The sequence below is a fragment of the Daphnia pulicaria genome, chromosome 9 (genome assembly GCF_021234035.1).
Source record: "Daphnia pulicaria isolate SC F1-1A chromosome 9, SC_F0-13Bv2, whole genome shotgun sequence".
Classification (NCBI taxonomy): Eukaryota; Metazoa; Arthropoda; class Branchiopoda; order Diplostraca; family Daphniidae; genus Daphnia; species Daphnia pulicaria.
The window spans coordinates 2,280,398-2,305,213 of record NC_060921.1 but is presented as its reverse complement, the minus strand read 5'-3'; the positions used below and the strand labels follow the sequence as shown (position 1 = coordinate 2,305,213).

Genomic DNA, 24,816 nt, shown 5'->3' with positions numbered 1-24,816 from the left:
CTAATTAAAAGATCTGTGTCGTCTGCTTTGTTTACCACTTTCGAAATCAAATAGAAAAGTTGTCGTGTCGTATCAACTCTAGTCGCGTCTCTTTATAGAATCGTTTAATACAGCAGGTAAATAAAATTGAGGATACAAATAGAATTATTATGGGAGTTTCAATAGAAGCTGTTCCAAAGTGTGTGAAATGGGACTAGCATTTATCATGTGAGCCCCTTGTAAATGAATGCAGTATGTTTGTACTATCTAACTTTTTCCTTTGTGCACAGATTTGAGACCTAACCCAGCCATCATAACTACAAGATATACAAACTGTTTGCTTGTGCTGGCATTGATTTACCATCAGCAACAATCTCAGCATCACCACTTAGGTAATGATTTTTGTTACTTTTATTAGCCTGTCACCTGCTAGTTCTGTTAATGATGCATGACTTGCATCAATGCAATAAATTACATGGACACCTTTAATTCTCTTGTTTGTTAACAGTTAGGATTTAGACACTGTCTAATTTTCAACTTTTCCTTCCTATAGTTGTTTCTGTTAATATTTTTCGTAATCCATTTTTTATTTTTTATTTAGATTAAACAGCATCCCTCTTCATTGGAGAAACTACTGATGTCGATCGAGTTACGGATCTCTTCAATTCCCCTTTCTCTAATGTCCTCGTGTACTCCCATGCGAGTGTGGGTGTATTCACGAGGACCCCCTTTTTCCTATCCCACCTGCTGGATTCAACTCTTCAACGGATGGAGCACCTGTGGATGCCTGGCTGCATTTCCCAGGCTTAAAGGTAGGGTCAAATATTCTTTATTCTTCCTTTTGATTATTGACTTACTTTATTCGTGGCGTGTTTATTCGTAGCATGCGGAGTACGATTATTCCTGAGCTAGGCAAATGACTGGAACTATTTTTCTCTTGTCGATATTGTTGACTCAGTTAGAGTTCATTTAATAACTCATTTTTAAAACGACTGCAGATCAGGCTTGTTTTGTTTTGTACCTCACAACTTTATCAGTGTGAACTTTTTTCTGTAAACAATCAAATTAAAAAATATTGAACTTTAAAGTTTAAACACCTCAAGTTGCCCGAGCAAAGTGCAACTTAAAAAATTCTATGACCATGAGGGTCATGCAGCCACACCGGCACCTCCTCGCTAAGGTTATCTCTGCGCTTGCACATATCTCTATTGCACCACTATTATGCGACTTAGTTTTATTTTTTTGGCACTTGGACTGTAAAGATGTCGGGTTTATTGTTGCTTTGATTTATTTCATTCGAGATGTCACGTCAAGGATAGGCGATGGGGCCTCTCCCAAGAATGTGCCAAACAAAAAATAAAGGACAGAACAAAAAAAATCAAAACAGAATGGGCGTCGAAAAGAGACTGACAGGCTGATATAGAACTGGGCTGACATTGAATCATTGGGATTGCGAGCAGGAACTGGAATGAAAAAACCAAAAGTAGGCGGCCTCGCCGAGAATGCAGAACGTGATTAGGGCTATGCCTTGAGATCTCTTATTATTCTTGATCGAATGATACATAGAAAATTCCTTTTTTGTTTAGTTTTGTTTTTAGTTTGGTTTTCGTAATCAATTGAATCGAACGAAGGTGTCCTCCAAAGTGCAAGCGCACCGAAGGCGAACGTGAACGAATTTAAAAAAAAGTTAATGATAGGCTATATGGTGGGAATTAGTTTGATTGTGCCGATTAATTACAGTGTATAATCGGCAACTAATACCAGCAGCTACTTGGTACTACACGGTTACAATCTATTGACTTGACATACCAGGCCAGCCACCAGAATTGGGTGGGGAAAAGGAAAGCGTGAATGTGTAAATGTGAACTTTCAGCCAGCCCCAGCATGTATGTACCAATGTAGTCGAAAAAGGGAAAGTTTTGTATTTTTTGGTTGTTGTTCTCAATTTGATTGCAAAGAGAAAATCAAACGCTGAGGTAACTTAGAACGGCAACTTGTAACACGAGATTTGTATCGCGTTCATTGACTTGCGTGGATTCCAGGTCAAAAGCCCCTCACCCAACAACTGTGTGTAGCTGCTGCTGAGACTGCCAACCCGACGAAGCAATTACTATTGTTTAAACCGCCGTATAAAAAAGTGATGCGAATTCGGATAACTCGTTATGGTACCTCACCGTTGCGCGGGATAGTTCGTTCGTTTCAATGAATACCGACAAAACCCGTTTTTAACTAGGCAACATCAGATAGCGTCACCGACTAATTTTCATGCTGAACGAATTGAAAAATGACAGAAATTTGATAAAAAAGAAAACCAACTGTATAATAGTAAGCAGAAACAATTTTGTACAAACAGGTAATAACAACACAGAATTTGACATTTTTTTGTACAACGAATTCATTCGCCACCGAATCAGGTATAGAGATGACTTAAGATCTTAAAATGCAGCCGGCAGAGATCTCACGGGTGTAAATTGAGTAAATTGGTCGGCATTCACCTTGATTGGCGTCTCGAAGAAATCAAATGTCGTCGTGTCTTTGACCGTTTGCGCGAAATAATTTCTGGCATAATCGTCACCCATTTCCCAAAAGTAATAATCGCCCATATACTGCTTGACAAAGTACAAATCGTCGTCAGCCGGATGAGAGAAGACTCCGATGACGGGCAGGTGGTTCAAAATTGACAGCGATGGCAAAGCGGGAGCAGCAGCGGCAGCAGCAACGGGGTTAGCGATCAGATCGTCGTTCGTTTCCAATGAGGTGTCGTTTGGGCTGTCGAGAAGATCCTCCGTGCTGTTGACCAGGTCGTCGTAAAGATCATCATCGGGCGTCGTAGCAACCTGAATGAGGTTAGGAGTGACGGTGGTTTGCGGCTGCTGGCCCATCAGTCCGGCTTCAAGAATGTCCTCCAGCGAGACGTCGTCGACGGTGGTCGATTCGATCGAATCCTGATAAAAATAATCGTAGTCGCCGACGACAGCAACTGTAGGCTGGACATTGCGCTTCACTTTCTTGGCTTCCAGCGAATTGTCTTCGGTCGAGGTTTGATTGATGTGTTCCAGACTATTATCTAAGCCGCTATCTGTGCTAGTCTCCAGAGAATCCGTTGTAGCCTCAAGAGAATCGTCTGCGTCAACAACATTGCGGTCGAGAGTGAAGGAGTCAGAGCCTTTGAAATGACTCAAGAGCACCACAGCTCCGACAAGCTAAAAATTTGAATAAGAAAACATTGTGGTTATAATGTTTTTCAGAATTTTTTAAAAATTGAATACTTTACCATGATATGACTGAAAGTGCGCATGTTGAAATTTGTGTTGTAGTCACTTGAACTATCGCTGAAAGAATATGCTCCTCTACAGTGACGCCAGCGTATTTATTCGATTCCTGACACGGAAAAATCGAATTATGCAAGACCTTGGTAATTGGGCAAGGTTACCTATACTCTCGGGGAAAACATGTTGTGTTGCGTGATTCCGAAGGTGCTACCAGGTGGTATCAATAAGAGAACTTGTTTATTTCGCCTCACGAATCAAACTTTTCCAAAGTCGAAATCATTTTTTTTTGCCAATGACTTTTGAAATTTGGCCAGGAAATCAATTTCCTCTTTCCGTCAATTAATCTGACTGCGCTACATATAGGGTATGATGCAGCACGTTTGATTCAAGGCAAATAGCATCACGAATATTCCTTGAGACTTTTGGCCAAAAAATATGGAACGAAAAAAACAAAAAAAAATGTAACATGCACTGGAAACGTATCAACAAGAAGTCTGGCAGCTTAAAAGAGCCATCGGACATACTTGTAGCTTATTCCTTTTTTAGGAAATGAAACAAACAAGAACTATAACGATAGAGGAACTAGAACTGGATGACCTCGGAAACTCAGAGAGTTTTCTGCTGGCATTCCTTCAAGTCATTCGTCAGTTGAGACGCCAGCTGCTGTGCTCTTTACGATTAACCTTAGACCAGTTCGGCTGCGCACTACACGCCATACAATAGGTGTAAGTCTGGCAATGAAATCAAAAGTATTTATTTTGACACGCTACATCGGAGGTGTAGTGGGGGGGGGGGGAGTAAACAAGACAAATAAGCAAAGGGAATAGCGCGAGGCTGAAAAATGTAGAGGCGAATAATAATAGTAAGGTCGAGTGATGAAATAAATACGAGAAAAACAAGATGAAATTTGTTTTTCTGTTGTCTCGTTTATTTCATTTGTACAGTCCTCAATTCGAGAAGGTCGTTTTGAATGAAACAGTGACTCCACCCATCGAGTGTGTACTTGATCCTGTCGAAAAAAATTTGTCTATTAATCGATGAATTCATAAAGGCAGGAAGTCACGCCAAAATGTAATAATCCAATTTTTTTTTTGTACGCATAACTAAAGTAGATCAAGCGAAACGATCAATACAGAGGACAAGAACAAAAGGGGGTGAATAATTCCGCATTCTGAAACCTGCGCTCAAGCGTCAATCATTTACTTTCCTTATCCATGGCTGCGCCCTGTAGCGATCGAGTTTGGTACTTTGAAAAATATGAAGTAAATATGCGTCATCCCCTGCCAATAATCGCGCTGCGGTATATCAGAAAGTATCATTGATAAATCTGAACTTTCTTCCTGCAATTCAATTATATCATTTCTCTTTCTCGGTTGCTATTATAATGTTTAAAGGTAAAAAGAATTAAAATTATGGATGTCATGGCTTTGATTGAAGTATATTTTCGAACGTACGCGGAACACATAACTGGATCAATCAATGTACAATAATTAGGACTGCGTTCAATATAACCTTCCTTTCTCCGAATAAAAAAAAATGTAATTGTAAATTAATCAAATGCACCTTCAACATAATTTATGATATCTTGCCCAATGCTTTCTTCCAAGGTGAAAAATATGGCGATAGAGATATTCTTACAAATGACAAAAAATACTGTAAAAATAGGACAATTATATTAAGTACAGATAAATAGATTTTACTATATTAAAGTACGACCAAAACACAAGCGACTAAGAATAGAACGTAACAAGAAGCTTTGACCAGTGCGCTTGAGTTGGTGCCATCTTGGACGTAATAGAAATAAGGGGAGTCCCTCACTGGCACGTGATTCCGCCGGGTATTCCAATCAGTTTCTCTTATTTCATCATCCGCGTCGATATTCAATTTTGGTTTCCGGTTGTCCGCGTTCGACGGATCTTCATCATTGGCGTAGCGGAAATAAAAAACGCCGTCTTCGCTCGAGTGGCTGAAAATCGGTTTGCGGCCGTGAGCTGTTCGATCACGATGATTGTTGGGCACCACCACAGTCCTGATGGGTGGGGCCGCCGCGTTTTTATTTGTTTGATCGGACGATGTAACCGCGACGCGTGTTCCCGGTACTTTCACGCCGGAGAAAAATTTATCGCCAACTTTTGGCGTTCGGATTTTGCCATTGCGTTCGAGAATTCGACTTAGTACTTCCATGGTGAGCTCATCTTGTTCTTCATCCGTCAGGAGACTTTTGTCAGATTTTAAAGTCCCGTCAAAATTATCGATAGATACAAGTGGTTTTGGGGTTGTTGTCGTCAACAGGCGAACGTTAACGATTTCTTTTGTGGTTGGATTCACTTGAACTTCGTAATCGTGTCTTTGCTCCCATGGAAAGTCTTCTGTTGGATCAGAAAGTTCCGGTATTGGACTGGAGGTAGTTGTCGTTTGAATGGGAATTCCGGAAGCAGTTGACGTAATGGGTTCGACTTCTCTGGCGGATTCCAAATTAATTTTTTCAACGACGTAGGATTCCTTATCTTTTTCCTCCATGCGATGTATTGATGGTGGAATAATAGCAGGTCCCGATTCTGTTGGAATAACCTCCGCTATGGATGTATTCCTGTAATTATCTTGGCCTTTTTCAATTTCAGCGCTGGAATAAATCTCTGTCTTTTGTGAATTTTCCGGAATCGTCGTTTGCTGGACAGAAATTGTAGTAGCCGATTCAGTAAATCCATTAACTACCTGTTCGGTTGTTGCTTCGCTAGACAGTGTAACAAGTTCTGGCTTTTGAGTAGTGGACGTTGGGTTATCGGCAAAAATCGCCGTTTGCTCCGGTTCAACGATTTCCATGGGTCTAGCCGGAATAATAACAATTTCTCGGCTTGGCTCTATTAAAGGAGTCTCGACTCTATCCGATTGCGTGCCATCTATTGGCTTCCTGCGGTTTAACGGTATAGGTAGTTTAACAGTAGGAGTTATTGTTACCATTTGTGTTGGGATAACCGTTGTGGCTGGTATCTCCAAAGTAGTTGCGGCAGTTCCCAACTCGACATCCAAGTTATCTTGTTGCCCTTGCGGTTCGTTCAAACTTGAATTATTTCCTTGTTCCTCGTATGATTTAGTAACTGGATTATAAGATGCGGTAGTCGTCGTCGTTGTTTGTAGCAGTCGAATATTGACTACTTGTTTTGATTTTGGGTTGATTTGATATTCAAAATCGCCAATCTGTTCCCATGGAAAGTAGTCAGAGTTTTCAGAATTAATAGGAATGGGATTCTCTGTCGTCTCGATGGGGACACCAGTCTCTGTTGGGTTCAGCACAGTTTCCTTCGTTGGGTTTAGAATAGTTTCCTCAATTGTTGTAAGATCCTCACTCATCGACTCTAAGGGAATCTCTGATACCGGCAGCCCTTGCGTGACATTATTTTGTATTGATTCTATTTTGAGTTCGTCCAACTGCGTGACATTTGACATTATTCGGCGGTTCAGTGGTATCGGCATCACAAAAATAGTGTTGCCGACTGTTATTGGTGTGGCGACATCTTCCGCTGCCGGGGTAGTCACATTGATTTCGTCGGCGGATACATTCTTCTTGTGCTCGACCGAATCTCTGAAAATTGGCACATCGAATTCAAACGTCACATTCGAATTACATTCCGGTTTGTTCGTGCGGCTGATATTATTAGCCGTTTGAACTTGACTTATTTCAGTCGTTGTTGTTGGAATCGATTCATTCGTTCCAACGCTGACGTCAGCGTTATCTGTTACTTTTTTCCTGTGAATTCGAGTCGTTTGAAATCTGGTTAATAGCGCCGACGGGGATTTTCCTTCTTTTTGTCGTGCCCTTGATTTATTGGGGCCATTTTCGTTTCTTTTCTCCGAAAACAATACCAATTCTTCCCTTGAATCTATGGAAAGTGGATTATTACGTGTCGCAGCGTTCGTTCGAATTTGACCGAATCGGGTTGCGTTGGTCGGAATTCGTGTCGACTGGTAGCGTCCAACACCCGTTCTTGTTCTGTTCAACACCTGATTTGACACTGATGGTCTATTAGATGCTGATGAAGTCCGATAATGGCGGGTTGTTGTCGTCTCTATTTTGCTTCTGCCGAGGACCGGCTTGATTGATGAGGGTGATAGCACCGGGTAGCGGGTTGTAGTCGCCTGAGTGCGACTAGCTCTCAATTTGGAATCTCTTTTGGCAGCAGCAGCAGGTGTGATTGGTATTCTCACTCGACCTTGGCTTCTGGTTTGGTTTTGATTGGCTTCTTCTTCTTCTTTTTTGATTTCGCCACTTGAATCGACCGCAGGTTTCGAGACTTGTTTCAAAAGTTCAAGTTCCATAGCAAAGTCGCAGTACTCGTTCTGGCAACTCTTGGAAATGGCTTGACTTTGGACTGGCCCTCCACCTGTGCGGTGTCGACCAATTTTAGTTACCCGGGGTGGGACTGCTACTACTTGTTCCGCTGGTTTAACACTGACAATTAAGTGTACAGTAAACTTTCCATCAATTGTGGCTGTGAGTGCCGTTGGCTTGGCTCTGGCCGCCGTTTCTCCGCCATGATTAGCTTCTTCGAGTTCTTCTTCAACATTTTTTATGGATATAGTTTTACCAGATAATTGAATAACGTCGCCGTCGTGATAGTCAACATTTCTTTTCTCATTCGTTTGCAGAGCGAATGAATCAGCCTCCCTTAAGTGCTGCAGTAGCACCAATATTCCGACAAACTAATATAATCATAGACAGAAATTAGATGATGTGTTCTTAACAATTGACATTAAGAAATGATGACGTCCACTTTACCGTGATGTAACGAAATCCAAACATGATGGCACTGATTGCTGTCTTGTCACTGTATCACAGACGAAATACTAAATAAAACTGTGCGCTCGACATTTACAAATTCTCAAAGACAAAAAAGTTTCAAGACCATAGTGTTCGTGCTGGTCGCTCAAAGTTTCGCAGAGGAATAAGAAACAAACCCGTTCGCTGCGACTTGATCTTATAGTTATAGACCCGATTTCACGAACGCCCGGTGCCAATGTCCAGACGAAAAAAAAAAACTCGAGATACCTTCGGACTTCAGAAGAAAACGCCAAGGATTAGAAAGGTTCAACTCTGTTTCTTTGTATACTACCGTCTATACCCATAAACATTGACACACTTTCTCAAAGTTTCATCAACGGTTATCAGCGAATAATAGCAGCAGGTGGAATTATTATGATGTTTGAAATATCGGTCATTTAAAAAGAAAAAAATCGTTACGCACACACAGTTCCAAAGTATACCGTTTATTATTCGTATGACAACTTATACAGCCGATTACTAAAACCGAAAAATATTTCTGAATATGCGGTTAAACAAAAAGTAAAGTAAAGTAGACCGACCAAAATTACGGAAACGGAAAATGTTTTGATTTTTTTCTTTTTTTAAAAAAGGTAATAATGTATTCAACGAGTAGAATATGTGCGCTAAAAAATCCAGTCGTAAAAAAAAAAAAAAATCTAAGAGAACCATTTAACCAAAAGACATGCGATTAAAAGCGGGAAATACAAAGAAAAGTTAATCGTTGCGGCGGCTGCGGATGAGGCCGACATGGCCAGAGCTTCGGCGTATTTTTCCATGAGGCGCTTGCCTCTCGCCTCTGGTGCCGATTTGAAACGCTCGTCCATTTCTTGTAACTTTCGCTGGAAAACGGGATTCGCCAAAATGTTATTCAGTTCAAAGGCGTCATCGTCTTGCTCGTCGGAGTGATGATGGAAAAAGACCATTTTGGGATTTTTGGGTTTCTTTTGAAATTGCCGCCTCAATATGCGTTTGATCTGAGGAAGTACATTGAAATCAACTTCGAGCGACATGTCATCATCCTGTTCGTCTGAATGTCGAGATAGATTGCTGGTGCGGATGTCCGCTTTCTCTACGGATACATCGACGTCGATTTCGCCAGAATTATCATCTCCGTTGATTGTATTCGTCGGTTGAACTGGGTCAATTCTGACCGATTGTACCACCATCGGGCCGTTCTGTCGGTTTTCACCGTGACTGGACACTTTGACCGAAGATGGGCGTGAGAGAAAGATTGCTTGGCTTCCATTAAAGCGGCCCAGCTCTTCGGCTGATACATCGTCAAACTTGACCAAAATTGGCCGTCGAGACTCGACAACGGTCTGATTATTTACTGGAAGTTGATTGCGGGGAATGAAACCGATTATCTCTAACGAAATGTTATCGTCAACGGCATCGTCGATGTGTCCGCTGTTGATGACTGGGGGGCTGGGAAGGCGGCCATCGTTGATTTGCTGGGCAGGATTCGGTACGATTGACAGCGAAGCTAGTGCAGATCTCATAGTTCTGTCATCGGTAACGACATTTGGAATTTCTGCCGGTTGTACTAACAACAGCTGATCGCCAATTTGGGCGGTGTCGATGGTGAAGGTATCAGCAGGAGTAGTGGGCGTTTGATTGATTTCGCCCAGGATAATCTTATCGATATCGAAAGAATTCACTTGGGCATCGCTTGGTACTTGATAGACGGGGCTTTCTGTCGATCCGCTAGGAATGGCGATTAAATCAGGTAACTCTAAATCGATGTCTTTAACCTGAGCCACTTGAGGGAAATTCGGCATCTCCGTTGGGGGTTGAATCGCAGGTACGCCAATTTCAATGTCCAGTAAATAGTCCTCAGGTTTCTTGACGATTCTGTGAACTGCTGGACTTGTCGGTGGTGACGCCTGAACGTGAATGTTGAAAACGGCGTGCTTAATTTTTGAATTAATGAAAATCGGAATTTGTTTGGCCGCTCCTGAGAAGTTGACGCTGGTCTGCATTTTATCGACACTCTCGTCGGTGTTCGGGTTGATTGTGTGTTCTATTTTGAATTCACCGGGCTCATCTCCAGAAGGCCAGAAAATCGGTATTTGGGTTGTCATTTGATCGACTACACCGACGATGGGCGTTTCACCCATCTCCTGTACTCCCTCCAAATTAATTTGAAATCCGTCTCCGGCGATACCGGTATTACTCGTAACGATGTCTGCTGCGGTCACGGATGGAGCGGCTCCTCCATTCATTGTCTCTTGCTCGACTTGAAAAATTTTACTATCGACCATTTCGGTTGGAGGTTGTAATTGGTCCGTTTCACTGGCGGTAAACGAATCCCCCGCAACAATAACAGGTCCTCCGAAATTGTTTGTCTCTGGCTGGACTTGAGTTATGAGTTCATCAACTTGTTTTACCGTCTGCTGGATTCCTAATTCTCCAGCTCCGATGGCAATGCTGTCGATGGTCGGTGGTTGGCTGTCGATGGTCGGTGGTTGGCTGTCGATGGGGACCGCCAAGGAATCGAAAGCTGTGCCGACATTTGCTTCTTGCTGAACTGGAACGACTGGAACCTGTTCACTAATCGTTTCCAATTGGGTTACCATTACCCCGGGTCCACTGTTGGAATCCTTACCGACGGAATCAGCTTTAGCTTCTCCAAAAAACAATTGCGTAATTTCGTCTCCGATCACAATTTCTCTTTGGGTTTTTGCTCCGGTTCCATTGTTGGTAATAGTGAATTGAATCGTGCCGTTTAGTCCAACACTTGTTGGCACTGCAATGGTTTCATTAGCGGTACTCGACACCGTTTGATTTGGTTTTACCTCAGATCCGATAGCAATTGCGTCACTTTCTCCAAGATGCGACGCGAGCGCTATCGCCCCCATCAGCTGTTGCACATTTAAAAAAGGAATAACATTCATTGTTAAAATGACATCTTTAAAGAGACTTTAAAAAAATGTTTATACTTTACCAATAAACAAAGCGTTTGGCGCATGATAGATTGAAAGCGAACCAGTTACGTCTGATATCACGGAGCATATAAAATCGGTTGTCGGTTGGGTTTCGCCAAGTCGCGCCTCGTTTTCAAACGCCAATAGAGAAAACGTCAAAACCTTGACGGCGCGCGGAACAGCTTTGGGATACAGACTGCAAGGTTATTATACTACAAGGCAGATATAGCCCAGTTTCTTTTCTTTTTATCTTTCGGTATTATTCGCTGGTTATTTTTAAGATTTCAAACATTGGCATGTATTGCGCAAATGGCTTATGGCGCTTACCCGTGAATTTTTTCTATTAGAGGAAATAATTACAAGTGACCGTGAAAGAGCTATACTCACGAGCAAAAAATTCTGAATATTTTAGCGCGCAGTTCGAAGGAAAAATCCTTTTTTTTTTTATCGCGCTCAACTAGATAACCTCCTAGGTAGACTTGTACAGAAAACAGGCTTTACACGATATTTCACATGTCGCTGGTTAGGTTGTTTTGTTTTTGTTTTTTTCTGCAATTTAGGACACTGCCGTTTTCAAGTTCATTTTCTAGGATTTCGGCTCCCTTCTATGACATGAATGAATTATTTGTCTATGTCGTGTTGGCGTCAGTTTCAAACAAATAACGCCAAAATGTTTGCTACATTAGTCAATGTGTCCATACATTTCAGAGAATTCTCTCATTTGTTGGAATTTACCGTACCACCCAGTTTTTGTAACTGTTAATGTTGATTCTAATGATTTTCCCTATAGTATATAGTCAATTGTCCAAATATTCAATACGACATGATGCTTTATGAAGAGTGTGAAATTTTTTTAAAAATCAGCTCACCAGCAGTTCAAGTGAAAGGAAACTCGTCGTTACTCGAAAGTTGTTTATACCATGTGGCAACTGATGCCAGATTTCTATCTCGACGCAGCACAACACGTCAGCCACTCCAAAATCCCCGTAATGGCCTTTCATACAAGGACAATGACGAAAAAATAAGTGAGATTACCATTTTCATGAAAAGGGCGGAAAGGTGTTCCCATATCATAATAATAATCCTGTGATATGGATTTAAAAAAAAATGAAACATAATTTTTAAAAATTTTAGAACCCAAAAAGACAAAAAACCCTACTGTGCATTTTAGGAAACTCAAGGCGCTTGGTCATATTGGGTTTTACTGCATATCATTAATATATTCTAATAAGGAAATTCTCATTTGTTGAAATCCGCAGAACCTGTTTGTTTTGTTTGTTTGTTTGTTTTTTTTTAACTTTCGACGCTGTTGATTCAAACGGTCCCAATCAAGAGTCCAAGAATTTAATAAATAAACTGTGAGGTTTCGTTGAGAGTAAAAAAAGCTTGTCCTCAAAGGGTTTTTCCATATTACAGCGATGTGAAAGGAAATCACTCGTTAGCCGAAAGCGTTTATCCTCGTCGCCAACCGACGAGAGTCGTGAGATTTCCATCTGCAGATTACCTCATGCAAAACAGTCGCAGTCGTCAAGTCCCCGCAATTGACTTCCGTAAAAGGACAATGCCGAAAAGATTTGGTAATCCTTAGACTGTTGTATTGTATACGACGAGTCGGGTGGGGCGCGACATACAAAAATAAAATTAACCCATATGAAGCAATAAAAGAGAAGGTGTTTTTATCGATCGGGGTACACGACCGTACTAATTATCGGGTTACACACTGGGTATGAATTAGACCACCATGAGTCCATAAGTCCATAACTAAGTTAAGTGTAAGGACTGATGGAAACAACTTCGGAGCATGAGCCGAGCTAAGGTAACGAGTTGAAATGGTTATGATCTCTAGAGGGTCTTATATTGTGGCGGTTTCAATTTTCAAAGTAATTATCTGTGGGTTTTTTTTTTTCAAGAAAATTAACTTTTATCTCGATTGTATTAGGAGGTGGGCTCAGTGTAACGTGATGAGACGAACTATAAGATACTCAATTAATCCCGATCCGTTTAGTGGATGTCGAGCGCGGATGAGAAATAACCGTTTTTTTTTTCCGTGTGTGAACGGTTTAAATTTTGGCGGTATGAGGCCGATTAATATTTCTATCGATATCTTAGCATGACTAATTAGAAGATTAGTGTCGTCTGCTTACTTTTTTGTTGTGATCGTCATCGTGTCAACTCCAACAATCCCATGCTATTTTATAACAGGTATATAAATAAGAATACAAATAGAATGATTATGGGAGCTTAATTCAACTAGAGATACCAATACCTGTTCCAAATTTACAAAATGTTCCTGGTTATCAACTGTCTTTCCAGGAAATCGAAAAGGCAATGCATGTCAGTTTTTTTTTTTTGCACTGTTGTAATCTTTTCCATTTTGCAGATTTGAGGCCTGAGTCAGCCATCATCGTCACAAGATATCCAAGTTTTGCATGTGCTATGTGTCATCACTCATCACCAATAATTTAAGTTTCGTCACTTGGGTAATGATTTTCGTTACTTTTATAAGCCTGTCACCTGCCAGATATTTGAAAGATGCATTTCTTGCATCAGTGCAGTGTTTTATATGGAAACTGCAATTTTCCTGTTTATCAACAATTAGGGCTTACCCACTGTCTTATTAATTTCAGCTTTTCAACTTTTTCTTACTTGTTGTTGCCTCCACAAATATTTTTCGTAACACATTTTATATTTTTTTGTTATACTTACAGCATCCGGCATCCCGTTCCATTAAAGAAACTACGCATGTCAATCGAGTTACGTCTCTCTCCTTCCCCTTTCCTTAAATTTTCTCGTGTATGCCCATGCGAGTGTGGGTGTATTCACGAGGACCCCCCCCCCCCTTTTTTTTTTCCTATCCCGCCTGCTGGATTCAACTCTTCAACGGATGGAGCACCTGTGGATGCCTGGCTGTATTTCCCGGGCCTTAAAGGTAGAAGAAATCCATCTCTATTCTTCCTTTTTGACCATTTGACTACGTTGATTGGTTGATTCGTGACCTGCGGAGTTCGATTATTCCTGAGCTAGGCAATTGACTGGAACTGTTGTTTTCTCTTGGCGTTTTTGTCTTGGTATAGCAAAGATTTCTTCGTTTTTAACATCTAAAACTTAAATCTCTGGTGTATAGCTAACAATCGTACAAAATTAGCGCGACAATGGTTTCGGCCGCTGAGCATTTCTTTATTTTTATTTTTGTTTTGTTTTGTTTTTTAAATATTCTATTGCGAAAGAATATGATGAAATGCTCTTTGAGCACGACCATCAAATGGTCGAACTCTTTTTTGATTCTCTTCAAGGAAATTTTTTTTTAGAATGCGACATCTCCTCGTTTTAAAGCAACAGGCCACCGATCAGATCGGTAAGTGCGTTTAGAATTGATTTGACAAGGAATCCAACAACGGTCTTGTTGCTGCGATGCATTGATGATGACCGGTGAGCGATGAGTGCCCATCTTATGTGAATTTAATCAAATCACATCAGATCTACACTGACGCAAACAGACTATTGTAATGGACAATCAAATTGAGGGGAAATATAATTGAATGAAGGTTGTCTCTTTGAACTTTCACCAATTTTGGATAGTGCAACCAAAGCGATACACATTTCAGATTTTATTTACCTAGCCAAATAGTAATCAGCTTATCGATAACGCTGACGTCGACATGTCTGAATGCCATGCCCAGGCCGATCTCAACTTTCCAATCAACTTGACATAGAAAATTTACCGACCAAACCCCCAAAAAATGACTGGCGTAAACGCTGACGCTGGTAAATTATATTTCCCTTCCCCCATAGGATTTAGTTCCAGGGAATGGAAATAGTAACTCCTGTAGACCTACCCTACCGGCAAGGTCTTTGTAATAACTTGTTTTTGAAAAAATGTAAACGGAACGACATTTTGCCCCCGATCAAGAATATAATATCACTCATGTACCTCTATACCTCCTCGGTCGCCATTAATCCGTCAAGTCGTCAACTCGTTATTTCTATGGATAAGAATTTAAAAAAAAAAGCAAAATAATAATAATAATGGAAACGTTGTCTTCATAAAGCAATGGTTTCTTAACTCTTATAATCTAAAACTCAAATCTCTGGTAGCTGACAATCGTGCAAAATTAGCACAGAAGTGGTTTCGGGCGCTGAGCTTTTTTTTGGCAACATCATGTTGTGAAAGAATATTAAAAACGTAATTCCTGGAATACGACCAACAAAAGGTCGACCTTTTTTTATGATTGTCTTCAAGGTGATATTTTTGTTTTCTTTAATGCGACATGTTTAAAATTTTTCTAAACTAGTTTATTTTGCAACCGGTACGCGCTTGAGCTGAGATTTCCTGATTAAATTCTTAGTATAAATTTCTAGGAACTGAAAATTGAAAACTTATCATTGCGACCCAACCCATTTTGATTATCGCAATATCAATGATTTTTATTGTTATTATTATTATTTTTATGCATGGAATGAAATATAAATCTGTGTATTAAAGTAGTCTAAACAAGAAAAAGAAAGGGCTATCATACAAATGAGTCTAAATTGGCCTAGAGAATCAACGTGAAAATTTCTGATATTGTACACGAAACCCAAGAATAATCAAAGTAGCGATCATGTTTGCCTAAAAAGAGAATCCATGTCCAAATTATAGAATAAGTCCAACCGAAATCCAAGTGATTAAAAGTGACAGGAAAAAGGAAGAATTGATCGTTGCGGGTGCGGTATTATTAGTCGATGATGATGACAAAGCGAGAGCATGGGCGTATTTTTCCATCAGACGTTTGCTTCTTGCCGCTGGCGCTCTTTTCAAACGGACGTCGATTTCTTGAATCTGTTGCTGGAACACTGGATTCGTCAGAATTCCTTGAAAATCCAGCGACATGTCGTTGTCTTGGTCGTTGTGTTGAAAGAAAACCATTTGGGGGTTATTGCTTACCACTTGGTGCTGGGTTTGCAATTGATTATTCAGAAGGCTTCTTATCTGTGGCAGCAAATTCAAATTGACTTCGAGCGATCCGTCGTCGTATTCGTTTGAATCCCTGGAAAGTTGAACTGTCGATTGAATTCGACCGTCCTGGCCCAAAACGAAGCTTCTTTCCACCGAAATATCTTGAGATTCGTCGGAATCCCTGAATATGTGAGCGATTCCAGCCAAACTTGGGGCAATTCCGCCGATTGTATTTTGAAGTCGGCCCATTTGGGGAGGATTACTAGGGAAATTGACAGGTCCTCCGATGGCTTGAAGGCTATTCTGCTGGTTTCCAAAACCACCTTCAGTCCTGAAAGAAGGCTCGTTATCAGGCTGGACATCTGTTTGCTCTTGGAAATTCTGATCGCTGGGCACACTGCCAAGGTCACCGAAAGTATTAGGCGATCCGGCAAATTCATTGGGTCCGTTATCTGGCTGGGCATCTGTTTGCTCTTGGATGTTAGGATTGCCGGGCACACTGTCAACTCCGCCGAGATCATCAGCCGATCCAGCGAATCCGTTGGCGTCCACTGTTGTTTGGTCATTGGGTCCTGCCATCTGATCTGGTGGAGAGAAATCGGTCATAGCAGTTCCAGCTACATTAGATAACGAACTTTGGTCGTCTGCCGATGGGAGAACTTGACCGCCGTCATTCACCGATTGCATCATTTCTTGTCCGTTAGCTTGAATGAAATTATCCGCTCGTCTGAACTGAGTTGCTGGCGGAGTCTGAATTCGGGTTCTCTGTCGGTTGGGAACGAAGCCGATCACTTCCATAGAGATTTCACCGCTCTCATCAGCTGCCAGAGAAAGTACGTGTCCGTTGACGGTGCTGAAAATGTGGCGATTCATTGGGAAGCGCGATACTCTAGATGAGCCGGAATTCATGTTTGGTTGCATCCATAGGCCCTGCGCTTGCGCAATGCCTAAGTTGCTAACGAGTATCAGTGCTCCGACCAGCTATAATAAACCCGGAAACCAAATTGAATTAATTGTAAAGAATATGTGCAGGAATAGAAACAAGAATAGAAAGAAAGAAAGGTGAGACAATTAACTTACCATATTGTAAAACAAAGGACCCATGGTGATTTTTTGATCCTACCGTCTGCGCGGATTTGCGACTAATGTCTGGCATTAAGGAAATGGTTCCTTCTTATCCACCCGAAAAAGTAAATACCAGAATAGCTCGAGACTTTTTTGTTCGCTAGGGCGGTGATCTTACAAGGTCAAGCAGCAAACGGCGGCTGTATGTGCGACTTTGAATTCAAATGATTAACTCTTTTGCGTCACTTGACCAACGACAAAATAAGGAACTTTTTGAAAGGGGGGGGGGGAGAATTAATACTGAATGTAAACAATTTGACGTGAGTTGGTGAAGTATTAACCCAATCAAGGATATCGTTCGATTTATCCGAATTATAGAAACCCTTCGATTTTTCAACAAAATGGTTGGTTTTATAACGCAAGGTCAACTTGTTTGAGAATTACGCTACTATACCGAATAAATATTGTATTGTAATTTTTAAAAACTGTATTCCAAGAGAGGGGGGCCGGGGGGGGGGTTAACAAAATAATGCCATTAAGGAATCAATGATAAAGAAAGAAGAAATAAAAGCTGATTGCAGGTATCGTAAATATTTTCAACATGAAGGAATATTAGAGTTTGTGGAGGGAAAGTTTGTGCTCGAAAGGTGCCCAAGAAATTTTAAATATTTGACTATCTATGACAAATGGCGTGCCGTTGATTTCCCGGAAAGCCACCGAGATTAATAGTCTCATGTTGTCTGAGAATTTCTATCAAATTTCCAATAACCGATCATTGCCGACCGCTGATTAGCCTGGTGAACTTGATATCGATTATATTGATATTATACTTGATATTTACCCGCTGTCTAATTTTCAACTTTTCCTTCCTTGTTGTTTCTGCAAATATTTTTCGTAATCCATTTTTTATTTTTTATTTTGATTAAACAGCATCCCTCTTCATTGGAGAAACTACCGATGTCGATCGAGTTACGGATCTCTTCTTCCCCTTTGTTTGAAGTGTCCTCGTGTATCCCCATGTGAGTGTGGGTGTATTCACGAGGACCTCCTTTTTCTTATCCTGCCTGCTGGATTCTGCGGATGGAGCACCTGTGGACGCCTGGCCGTTTTTCCCAGGCTTAAAGGTAGGAAAAATGCATCTCTATCCTTCTTTTTTTACTATTGGACTGCGTTGATTTGAGACATGCGGAATACAATTATTCCTGAGCTAGGCAAATGACTGAAACTGTTTTCTCTTGGCGTTTTTGTCTGTATTCTGTTGCGAAAGAATATGATGAAATGCTCCTTGAGCACGACCAGCAAATATGGTCGAACTTTTTTTATGATTCTCTTTAAGGTAATTTTTTTAATGTGACACCTCGTTTTATAGCAACAGGCCACCGATCAGATCGGTGAGTGAGTTTAGAATTGATTTGACAAGGAATCGAACACGGGTCTTCATAATGCGATGCGAAGATGATGTTCGTTGAGCGATGAGTGCACATTTCATGTGAATTTAATCAAATCACACCAGATGTGCACTGATGCTAACAGACTATTGTAATGGACAATCAAATTGAGGAGAAATATAATGGAATGAAGGTTGTCTCTTTGAAGTTTCGTTTCACCAAATTTGGATAGTGCAACCAAAGCGATACACATTTCAGATTTTATTTACCTAGCCAAATAGTAATCGGCTTATCGATAACGCTGACGTCGACATGTCTTAATGCCATGTCGATCTCAACTTTCCAATCAACTTGACATAGAAAATTTACCGACCAAACCCCCAAAAAATGACTGGCGTAAACGCTCACGCTGGAAAATTATATTTCCCTTCCCCCATAGGATTTAGTTCCAGGGAATGGAAATAGTAACTCCTGTAGACCTACCGGCAAGGTCTTTGTAATAACTTGTTTTTGAAAAAAATGTAAACGGAACGACATTTTTGCCCTGATCAAGAATATAACATCACTCATGTACCGGTACCTATACATCCTCAGTCATCATTAATCCGTCAAGTCGTCATTCTTTTTTCGGGCTAAACTCGTTATTTCTATGGATAAGAATTAAAAAAAAAAAGATTGTAATTGAAACCTTGTCTTGGTATAGCAAAGGTTTCTTCACTCTTACAATCTAAAACTCAAATATCTGGTAGCTAACAGTCGTGAAAAATTAGCACAGAAGTGGTTTCAGGCGCTGAGCTATTTTTTGGTAGCATCATAAAATATAATTCCTGGAACACGACCAACAAATGGTCGAACTTTTTTTATGATTGTCTTCAAGGCATTTTTTTTCTTTAATGCGACATGTTGAAAATTGTTCTTAACTAGTTTATATTGCGAACGGTACACACTTTTGAGCTGAGATTTCCTCATCAAAACCTTGGTTTAAACTTCCGCGAGCCTATTAACAGTTTTATCATTGCGACCCCACCCATTTTGATCACGACAATTTCAAATATTTTTTTTTTCAAAAATGCATGGAATAAAATATTAAACCGTGTATTAAAGTAGCCGGACAAGAAAAAAGAAAGGTCTATAATGCAAACGAGCCTAAAGATCCGGTGGAAATTGCTTGTTTGATGATACACGAAACCCAAGAATAACCAAAGTAGCCATCATTTTTGCCCGAAAGGAGAACCCATGTCCAAATTATAGAATAAGTCCAAACGAAATCCAAGTGATTAAAAGTGACAGGAAAAAGGGAGAATGAATTGTTGCGGGTGCGGTATTAGTGGAGGGAGATGACAACGCGAGAGCATGTGCGTATTTTTCCATCAGACGTTTGCTTCTTGCGGCTGGCGCTCTTTTCAAACGGACGTCGATTTCTTGAATCTGTTGCTGGAACCACGGATTGGTTAGAATTCCTTGAAATTCCAGCGACATGTCGTTGTCTTGATCGTCTTGGTGGAAGAAAACCATTCGGGGGTTATTGCTTACCACTTGGTGCTGGGTTTGCAATTGATTATTCAGAAGGCTTCTTATCTGTGGCAGCAAATTCAAATTGACTTCGAGCGATCCGTCGTCGTATTCGTTTGAATCCCTGGAAAGTTGAACTGTCGATTGAATTCTTCCGTTCTGGCCCAAAACGAAGCTTCTTTCCACCGAAATATCTTGAAATTCGTCGGAATCCCTGAGTATGTGAGCGATTCCAGCCAAACTTGGGGCCATTCCGCCGACTGTATTTTGAGGACTGACGATTTGGGGAGTCAGTTGGGGACTGACTATTTGGGGAGTCATTTGGGGCCTGACGATTTGGGGAGTCAGTTGGGGACTGACGATTTGGGGAGTCATTTGGGGACTGACAATTTGGGGAGTTATTTGGGGAGGATTGCTTGGGAAATTGGCACGTCCTCCGTTGGCTGGAAATGGGCTACTCTGCTGGTTTCCAAAACCACCTCCATTCCTGAAAGGAGGTTCGTTATTAGGCTGGGCACCTGCTTGCTGTTGGAAATTCGGATTGCTGGGCATACGGCCGAGATCACCGAAAGCATTAGGCGATCCAGCGAATCCATTGGGTCCGTTATCAGGCTGGCCAGGTGCTTGCTGTTGGAAATTTGGATTGCTGGGCATACTGCCAACGCCGCCGAAATTATTAGCCGATCCAGCTAATCCGTTGGGGCCCATTGGTGTTTGGTCATTGGATCCTGCCATCTGATTCATTCCTGGTGGAGCGAATTTGGTCATAGCAGTTCCAGCTACATTAGAAAACGAACTTTGGTCGCCTGCCGATGGGAAAACTTGACCGCCGTCATTCGCCGATTGCATCATTCCTTGTCCGTTAGCTTGAAAGGAATTATCCGCTTGTCGGAACTGAGCTGCTGGTGGAGTCTGAATTCGGTTTCTCTGTCGGTTGGGAGCGAAGCCAATCACTTCCAAAGAGATGTCACCAGTCTCATCAGCCGACAGAGAAAGCAGGTGTCCGTTGACGGTGCTGACAATGTGGCGATTCACTGGGAAGCCTAGTGATACTCCGGATGAGCCGGAATTGATGTTTGGTTGCATCCTCTGGCCCTGCGCTTGCGCAATGCCTAAGTTTGTAACGAGTGCTAGTGCTCCGAACAGCTATTATAAACCAAGAAACCAAATTGAATTAATTGTCAAGAATATGTGCAGGAATAGAAAGAAAGGTGGGGCTATTAACTTACCATATTGTAAAACAAAGGACCCATGGTGATTTGTTGATCCTACCGTCTGCGCGGATTTGCGACTAATGTCTGGCATTAAGGAAATGGTTCCTTCTTATCCACCCGAAAAGTAAATACAAGAATAGCTCGAGAGACTTTTTTGTTCCCTAGGGGGGTGATCTTACAAGGTCAAGCAGTCGGCGGCTGTATGCGCGACTTTGAATTCAAATGATTAACTTTTTTGCGTAACTTGACCAACGGCAAAATAAGGGACTTTTTTGAAAGGGGGGAAAAACTAATACTGAATGTAAACAATCTGACGTGAGTTGGTGAAGTATTAACCCAATCAAGGATATCGTTCAATTTATCCGAATTATAGAAATCCTTCGATTTTTCAACCAAATGGTTGATTTAATAACGCAACCTTGGTCAACTTGTTTGAGAATTACGCTAATACCGAATAGTAAAAATAATTTTTTAGATTGTATCCTAAGGGGTAATAAAATATTGCCATTAAGGAATCAATGGTGAAAAAGGGAAGAAAATAAAATAAAATTGCAGATATCGTAAATGTTTGCGACATGGAGGAATATCAGAGTTTGTGGGGGGAAAGTTTTGTGCCCTGGAAATTTTCAAATTTTGAATATTCGACTATCTTTTGTCTGGTACCAGAATATTCAACTTTAACAGACAAGCTTATTTCTTTAGGTTCTGGTACCAGACCGGTACGCGCTTGAGCTGAGATTTCCTAATTAAAGTCTTAGTATAAATTTCTAGGAACTGAAAATTTAAAACTTATCATTGTTACCCCACCCATTTTGATCATTGCAATATCAATGATTTTTATTGTTATTATTATTATTTTTATGCATGGAATGAAATATAAAACTGTGTATTAAAAGTAGTCTAAACAAGAAAAAGAAAGGGCTATCATACAAATGAGTCTAAATTGGCCTAGAGAATCAACGTGAAAATTTCTGGTATTGTACACGAAACCCAAGAATAATCAAAGTAGCGATCATGTTTGCCTAAAAAGAGAATCCATGTCCAAATTATAGAATAAGTCCAACCGAAATCCAAGTGATTAAAAGTGACAGGAAAAAGGAAGAATTGATCGTTGCGGGTGCGGTATTATTAGTCGATGATGATGACAAAGCGAGAGCATGGGCGTATTTTTCCATCAGACGTTTGCTTCTTGCCGCTGGCGCTCTTTTCAAACGGACGTCGATTTCTTGAATCTGTTGCTGGAACACTGGATTCGTCAGAATTCCTTGAAAATCCAGCGACATGTCGTTGTCTTGGTCGTCGTGTTGAAAGAAAACCATTCGGGGGTTATTGCTTACCACTTGGTGCTGGGTTTGCAATTGATTATTCAGAAGGCTTCTTATCTGTGGCAGCAAATTCAAATTGACTTCGAGCGATGCGTCGTCATCTTCGTTTGAATCCATTGAAAGTTGAACTGTCGATTGAATTCGACCGTCCTGGTCCAAAACGAAGCTTCTTTCCACCGAAATATCTTGAGATTCGTCGGAATCCCTGAATATGTGAGCGATTCCAGTCAAACTTGGGGCAATTCCGCCGATTGTATTTTGAGGTCTGCCCATTTGGGGAGTCATTTGGGGAGGATTGCTAGGGAAATTGACTCCTTTGGCTTGAAATTGGCTATTCTGCTGGTTTCCAAAACCACCTTCAGACCTGAAAGGAGGCTCGTTATCAGGCTGGACATCTGTTTGCTCTTGGAAATTAGGATCGCTGGGCACACTGCCAAGGTCACCGAAAGTATTAGGCGATCCGGCAAATTCATTGTTGGGTCCGTTATCTGACTGGGCATCTGTTTGCTCTTGGATATTAGGATCGCTGGGCACACTGCCGAGGTCACCGAAAGCGTTAGGCGATTCGGCGAATTCACTGGGTACGTTATCTGGCTGGGCATCTGTTTGCTCTTGGATATTAGGATTGCTGGGCGCACTGTCAACTCCGCCGAGATCATCAGCCGATCCAGCGAATCCGTTGGCGTCCACTGGTGTTTGGTCATTGGGTCCTGCCATCTGATCTGGTGGAGAGAAATCGGTCATAGCAGTTCCAGCTACATTAGATAACGAACTTTGGTCGTCTGCCGATGGGAGAACTTGACCGCCGTCATTCACCGATTGCATCATTTCTTGTCCGTTAGCTTGAATGAAATTATCCGCTCGTCTGAACTGAGTTGCTGGCGGAGTCTGAATTCGGGTTCTCTGTCGGTTGGGAACGAAGCCGATCACTTCCATAGAGATTTCACCGCTCTCATCAGCTGCCAGAGAAAGTACGTGTCCGTTGACGGTGCTGAAAATGTGGCGATTCATTGGGAAGCGCGATACTCTAGATGAGCCGGAATTCATGTTTGGTTGCATCCATAGGCCCTGCGCTTGCGCAATGCCTAAGTTGCTAACGAGTATCAGTGCTCCGACCAGCTATAATAAACCCGGAAACCAAATTGAATTAATTGTAAAGAATATGTGCAGGAATAGAAACAAGAATAGAAAGAAAGAAAGGTGAGACAATTAACTTACCATATTGTAAAACAAAGGACCCATGGTGATTTTTTGATCCTACCGTCTGCGCGGATTTGCGACTAATGTCTGGCATTAAGGAAATGGTTCCTTCTTATCCACCCGAAAAAGTAAATACCAGAATAGCTCGAGACTTTTTTGTTCGCTAGGGCGGTGATCTTACAAGGTCAAGCAGCAAACGGCGGCTGTATGTGCGACTTTGAATTCAAATGATTAACTCTTTTGCGTCACTTGACCAACGACAAAATAAGGAACTTTTTGAAAGGGGGGGGGGGGGAGAATTAATACTGAATGTAAACAATTTGACGTGAGTTGGTGAAGTATTAACCCAATCAAGGATATCGTTCGATTTATCCGAATTATAGAAACCCTTCGATTTTTCAACAAAATGGTTGGTTTTATAACGCAAGGTCAACTTGTTTGAGAATTACGCTACTATACCGAATAATATTGTATTGTAATTTTTAAAAACTGTATTCCAAGAGAGGGGGGCCGGGGGGGGGGGGGTTAATAAAATAATGCCATTAAGGAATCAATGATAAAGAAAGAAGAAATAATAGCTGATTGCAGGTATCGTAAATATTTGCAACATGGAGGAATATTAGAGTTTGTGGAGGGAAAGTTTGTGCTCGAAAGGTGCCCAAGAAATTTTGAATATTTGACTATCTATGACAAATGGCGTGCCGTTGATTTCCCGGAAAGCCACCGAGATTAATAGTCTCATGTTGTCTGAGAATTTGTTTCAAATTTCCAATAACCGATCATTGCCGACCGTTGATTAGGTTGGAAAATATTTTTGTATCTTTCTTTTTGCAGAGGTTATCTTTTTTCTTACAGTTTTGGTGAAAAGTTTCCATAGAAAAATTTGTGAAGTAAATAAAAGTTGAATTATTAAAGCAAAAATTCAAGTCGACTATTGTCTCATGCGATAGGACAAAATGCTGATAAGAGGAAACATTCTTCCGTTCAAAGAATTCAGTTTAAAAAAATATGACAAAGAAATGATTGATCTATTTGCACCTGCGCTCATTTTTCATTGAAACAGACTATACATTTTGAACGCTCATATTATTTTTTTGCTATTCGGAGCCGGTTTTAATATCTGCGTAACTTTTTTTGTTTTACCTATTCAAGGAAATATTGGCACATGACGATGTTTGA

At 41.1% G+C, this 24,816-nt stretch overlaps 4 protein-coding genes and 1 long non-coding RNA gene across 7 annotated transcripts; 1 reads left to right on the top strand and 4 right to left on the bottom strand.

Moving 5' to 3' along the window:
• Nucleotides 1-35: 35 nt before the first annotated feature.
• On the top strand, nucleotides 36-13,781 carry LOC124313676. The gene is made up of 5 exons (XR_006910979.1): nucleotides 36-116; nucleotides 270-371; nucleotides 581-791; nucleotides 13,378-13,477; nucleotides 13,706-13,781. It is a non-coding gene; the product is annotated as an uncharacterized LOC124313676 (long non-coding RNA).
• LOC124312847 lies at nucleotides 2,274-8,337 on the bottom strand. The gene is made up of 3 exons (XM_046777349.1): nucleotides 8,029-8,337; nucleotides 3,254-7,952; nucleotides 2,274-3,182 (listed from the first exon to the last, which is right to left on the bottom strand). The coding sequence occupies exons 1-2, from the start codon at nucleotides 8,050-8,052 to the stop codon at nucleotides 4,956-4,958; spliced, it is 3,021 nt and encodes a 1,006-aa protein (XP_046633305.1). The 5' UTR covers nucleotides 8,053-8,337; the 3' UTR covers nucleotides 2,274-3,182; nucleotides 3,254-4,955.
• LOC124312905 lies at nucleotides 8,501-11,174 on the bottom strand. The gene is made up of 2 exons (XM_046777462.1): nucleotides 11,018-11,174; nucleotides 8,501-10,934 (listed from the first exon to the last, which is right to left on the bottom strand). Exons 1-2 carry the CDS (start codon nucleotides 11,039-11,041, stop codon nucleotides 8,730-8,732), a joined length of 2,229 nt encoding a protein of 742 aa, XP_046633418.1. The 5' UTR covers nucleotides 11,042-11,174; the 3' UTR covers nucleotides 8,501-8,729.
• Nucleotides 13,782-15,455: 1,674 nt separating the features above from the next.
• On the bottom strand, nucleotides 15,456-21,197 carry LOC124313062. Of its 3 annotated transcripts, none has more exons than XM_046777769.1 (2): nucleotides 21,128-21,178; nucleotides 15,456-16,914 (listed from the first exon to the last, which is right to left on the bottom strand). In XM_046777769.1, exons 1-2 carry the CDS (start codon nucleotides 21,149-21,151, stop codon nucleotides 15,631-15,633), a joined length of 1,308 nt encoding a protein of 435 aa, XP_046633725.1. In that variant the 5' UTR covers nucleotides 21,152-21,178; the 3' UTR covers nucleotides 15,456-15,630. The 3 variants fall into 3 exon arrangements, with proteins under 3 accessions (XP_046633725.1, XP_046633724.1, XP_046633723.1); XM_046777768.1 differs by lacking the exon at nucleotides 21,128-21,178 and adding an exon at nucleotides 17,014-17,191; XM_046777767.1 differs by lacking the exon at nucleotides 15,456-16,914 and adding an exon at nucleotides 19,466-21,044 and having other exon boundaries at nucleotides 21,128-21,197.
• A 785-nt stretch (nucleotides 21,198-21,982) lies between these two features.
• LOC124313065 lies at nucleotides 21,983-23,776 on the bottom strand. Its single transcript, XM_046777779.1, has 2 exons — nucleotides 23,656-23,776; nucleotides 21,983-23,556 (listed from the first exon to the last, which is right to left on the bottom strand). The coding sequence occupies exons 1-2, from the start codon at nucleotides 23,677-23,679 to the stop codon at nucleotides 22,159-22,161; spliced, it is 1,422 nt and encodes a 473-aa protein (XP_046633735.1). The 5' UTR covers nucleotides 23,680-23,776; the 3' UTR covers nucleotides 21,983-22,158.
• Nucleotides 23,777-24,816: the final 1,040 nt, after the last annotated feature.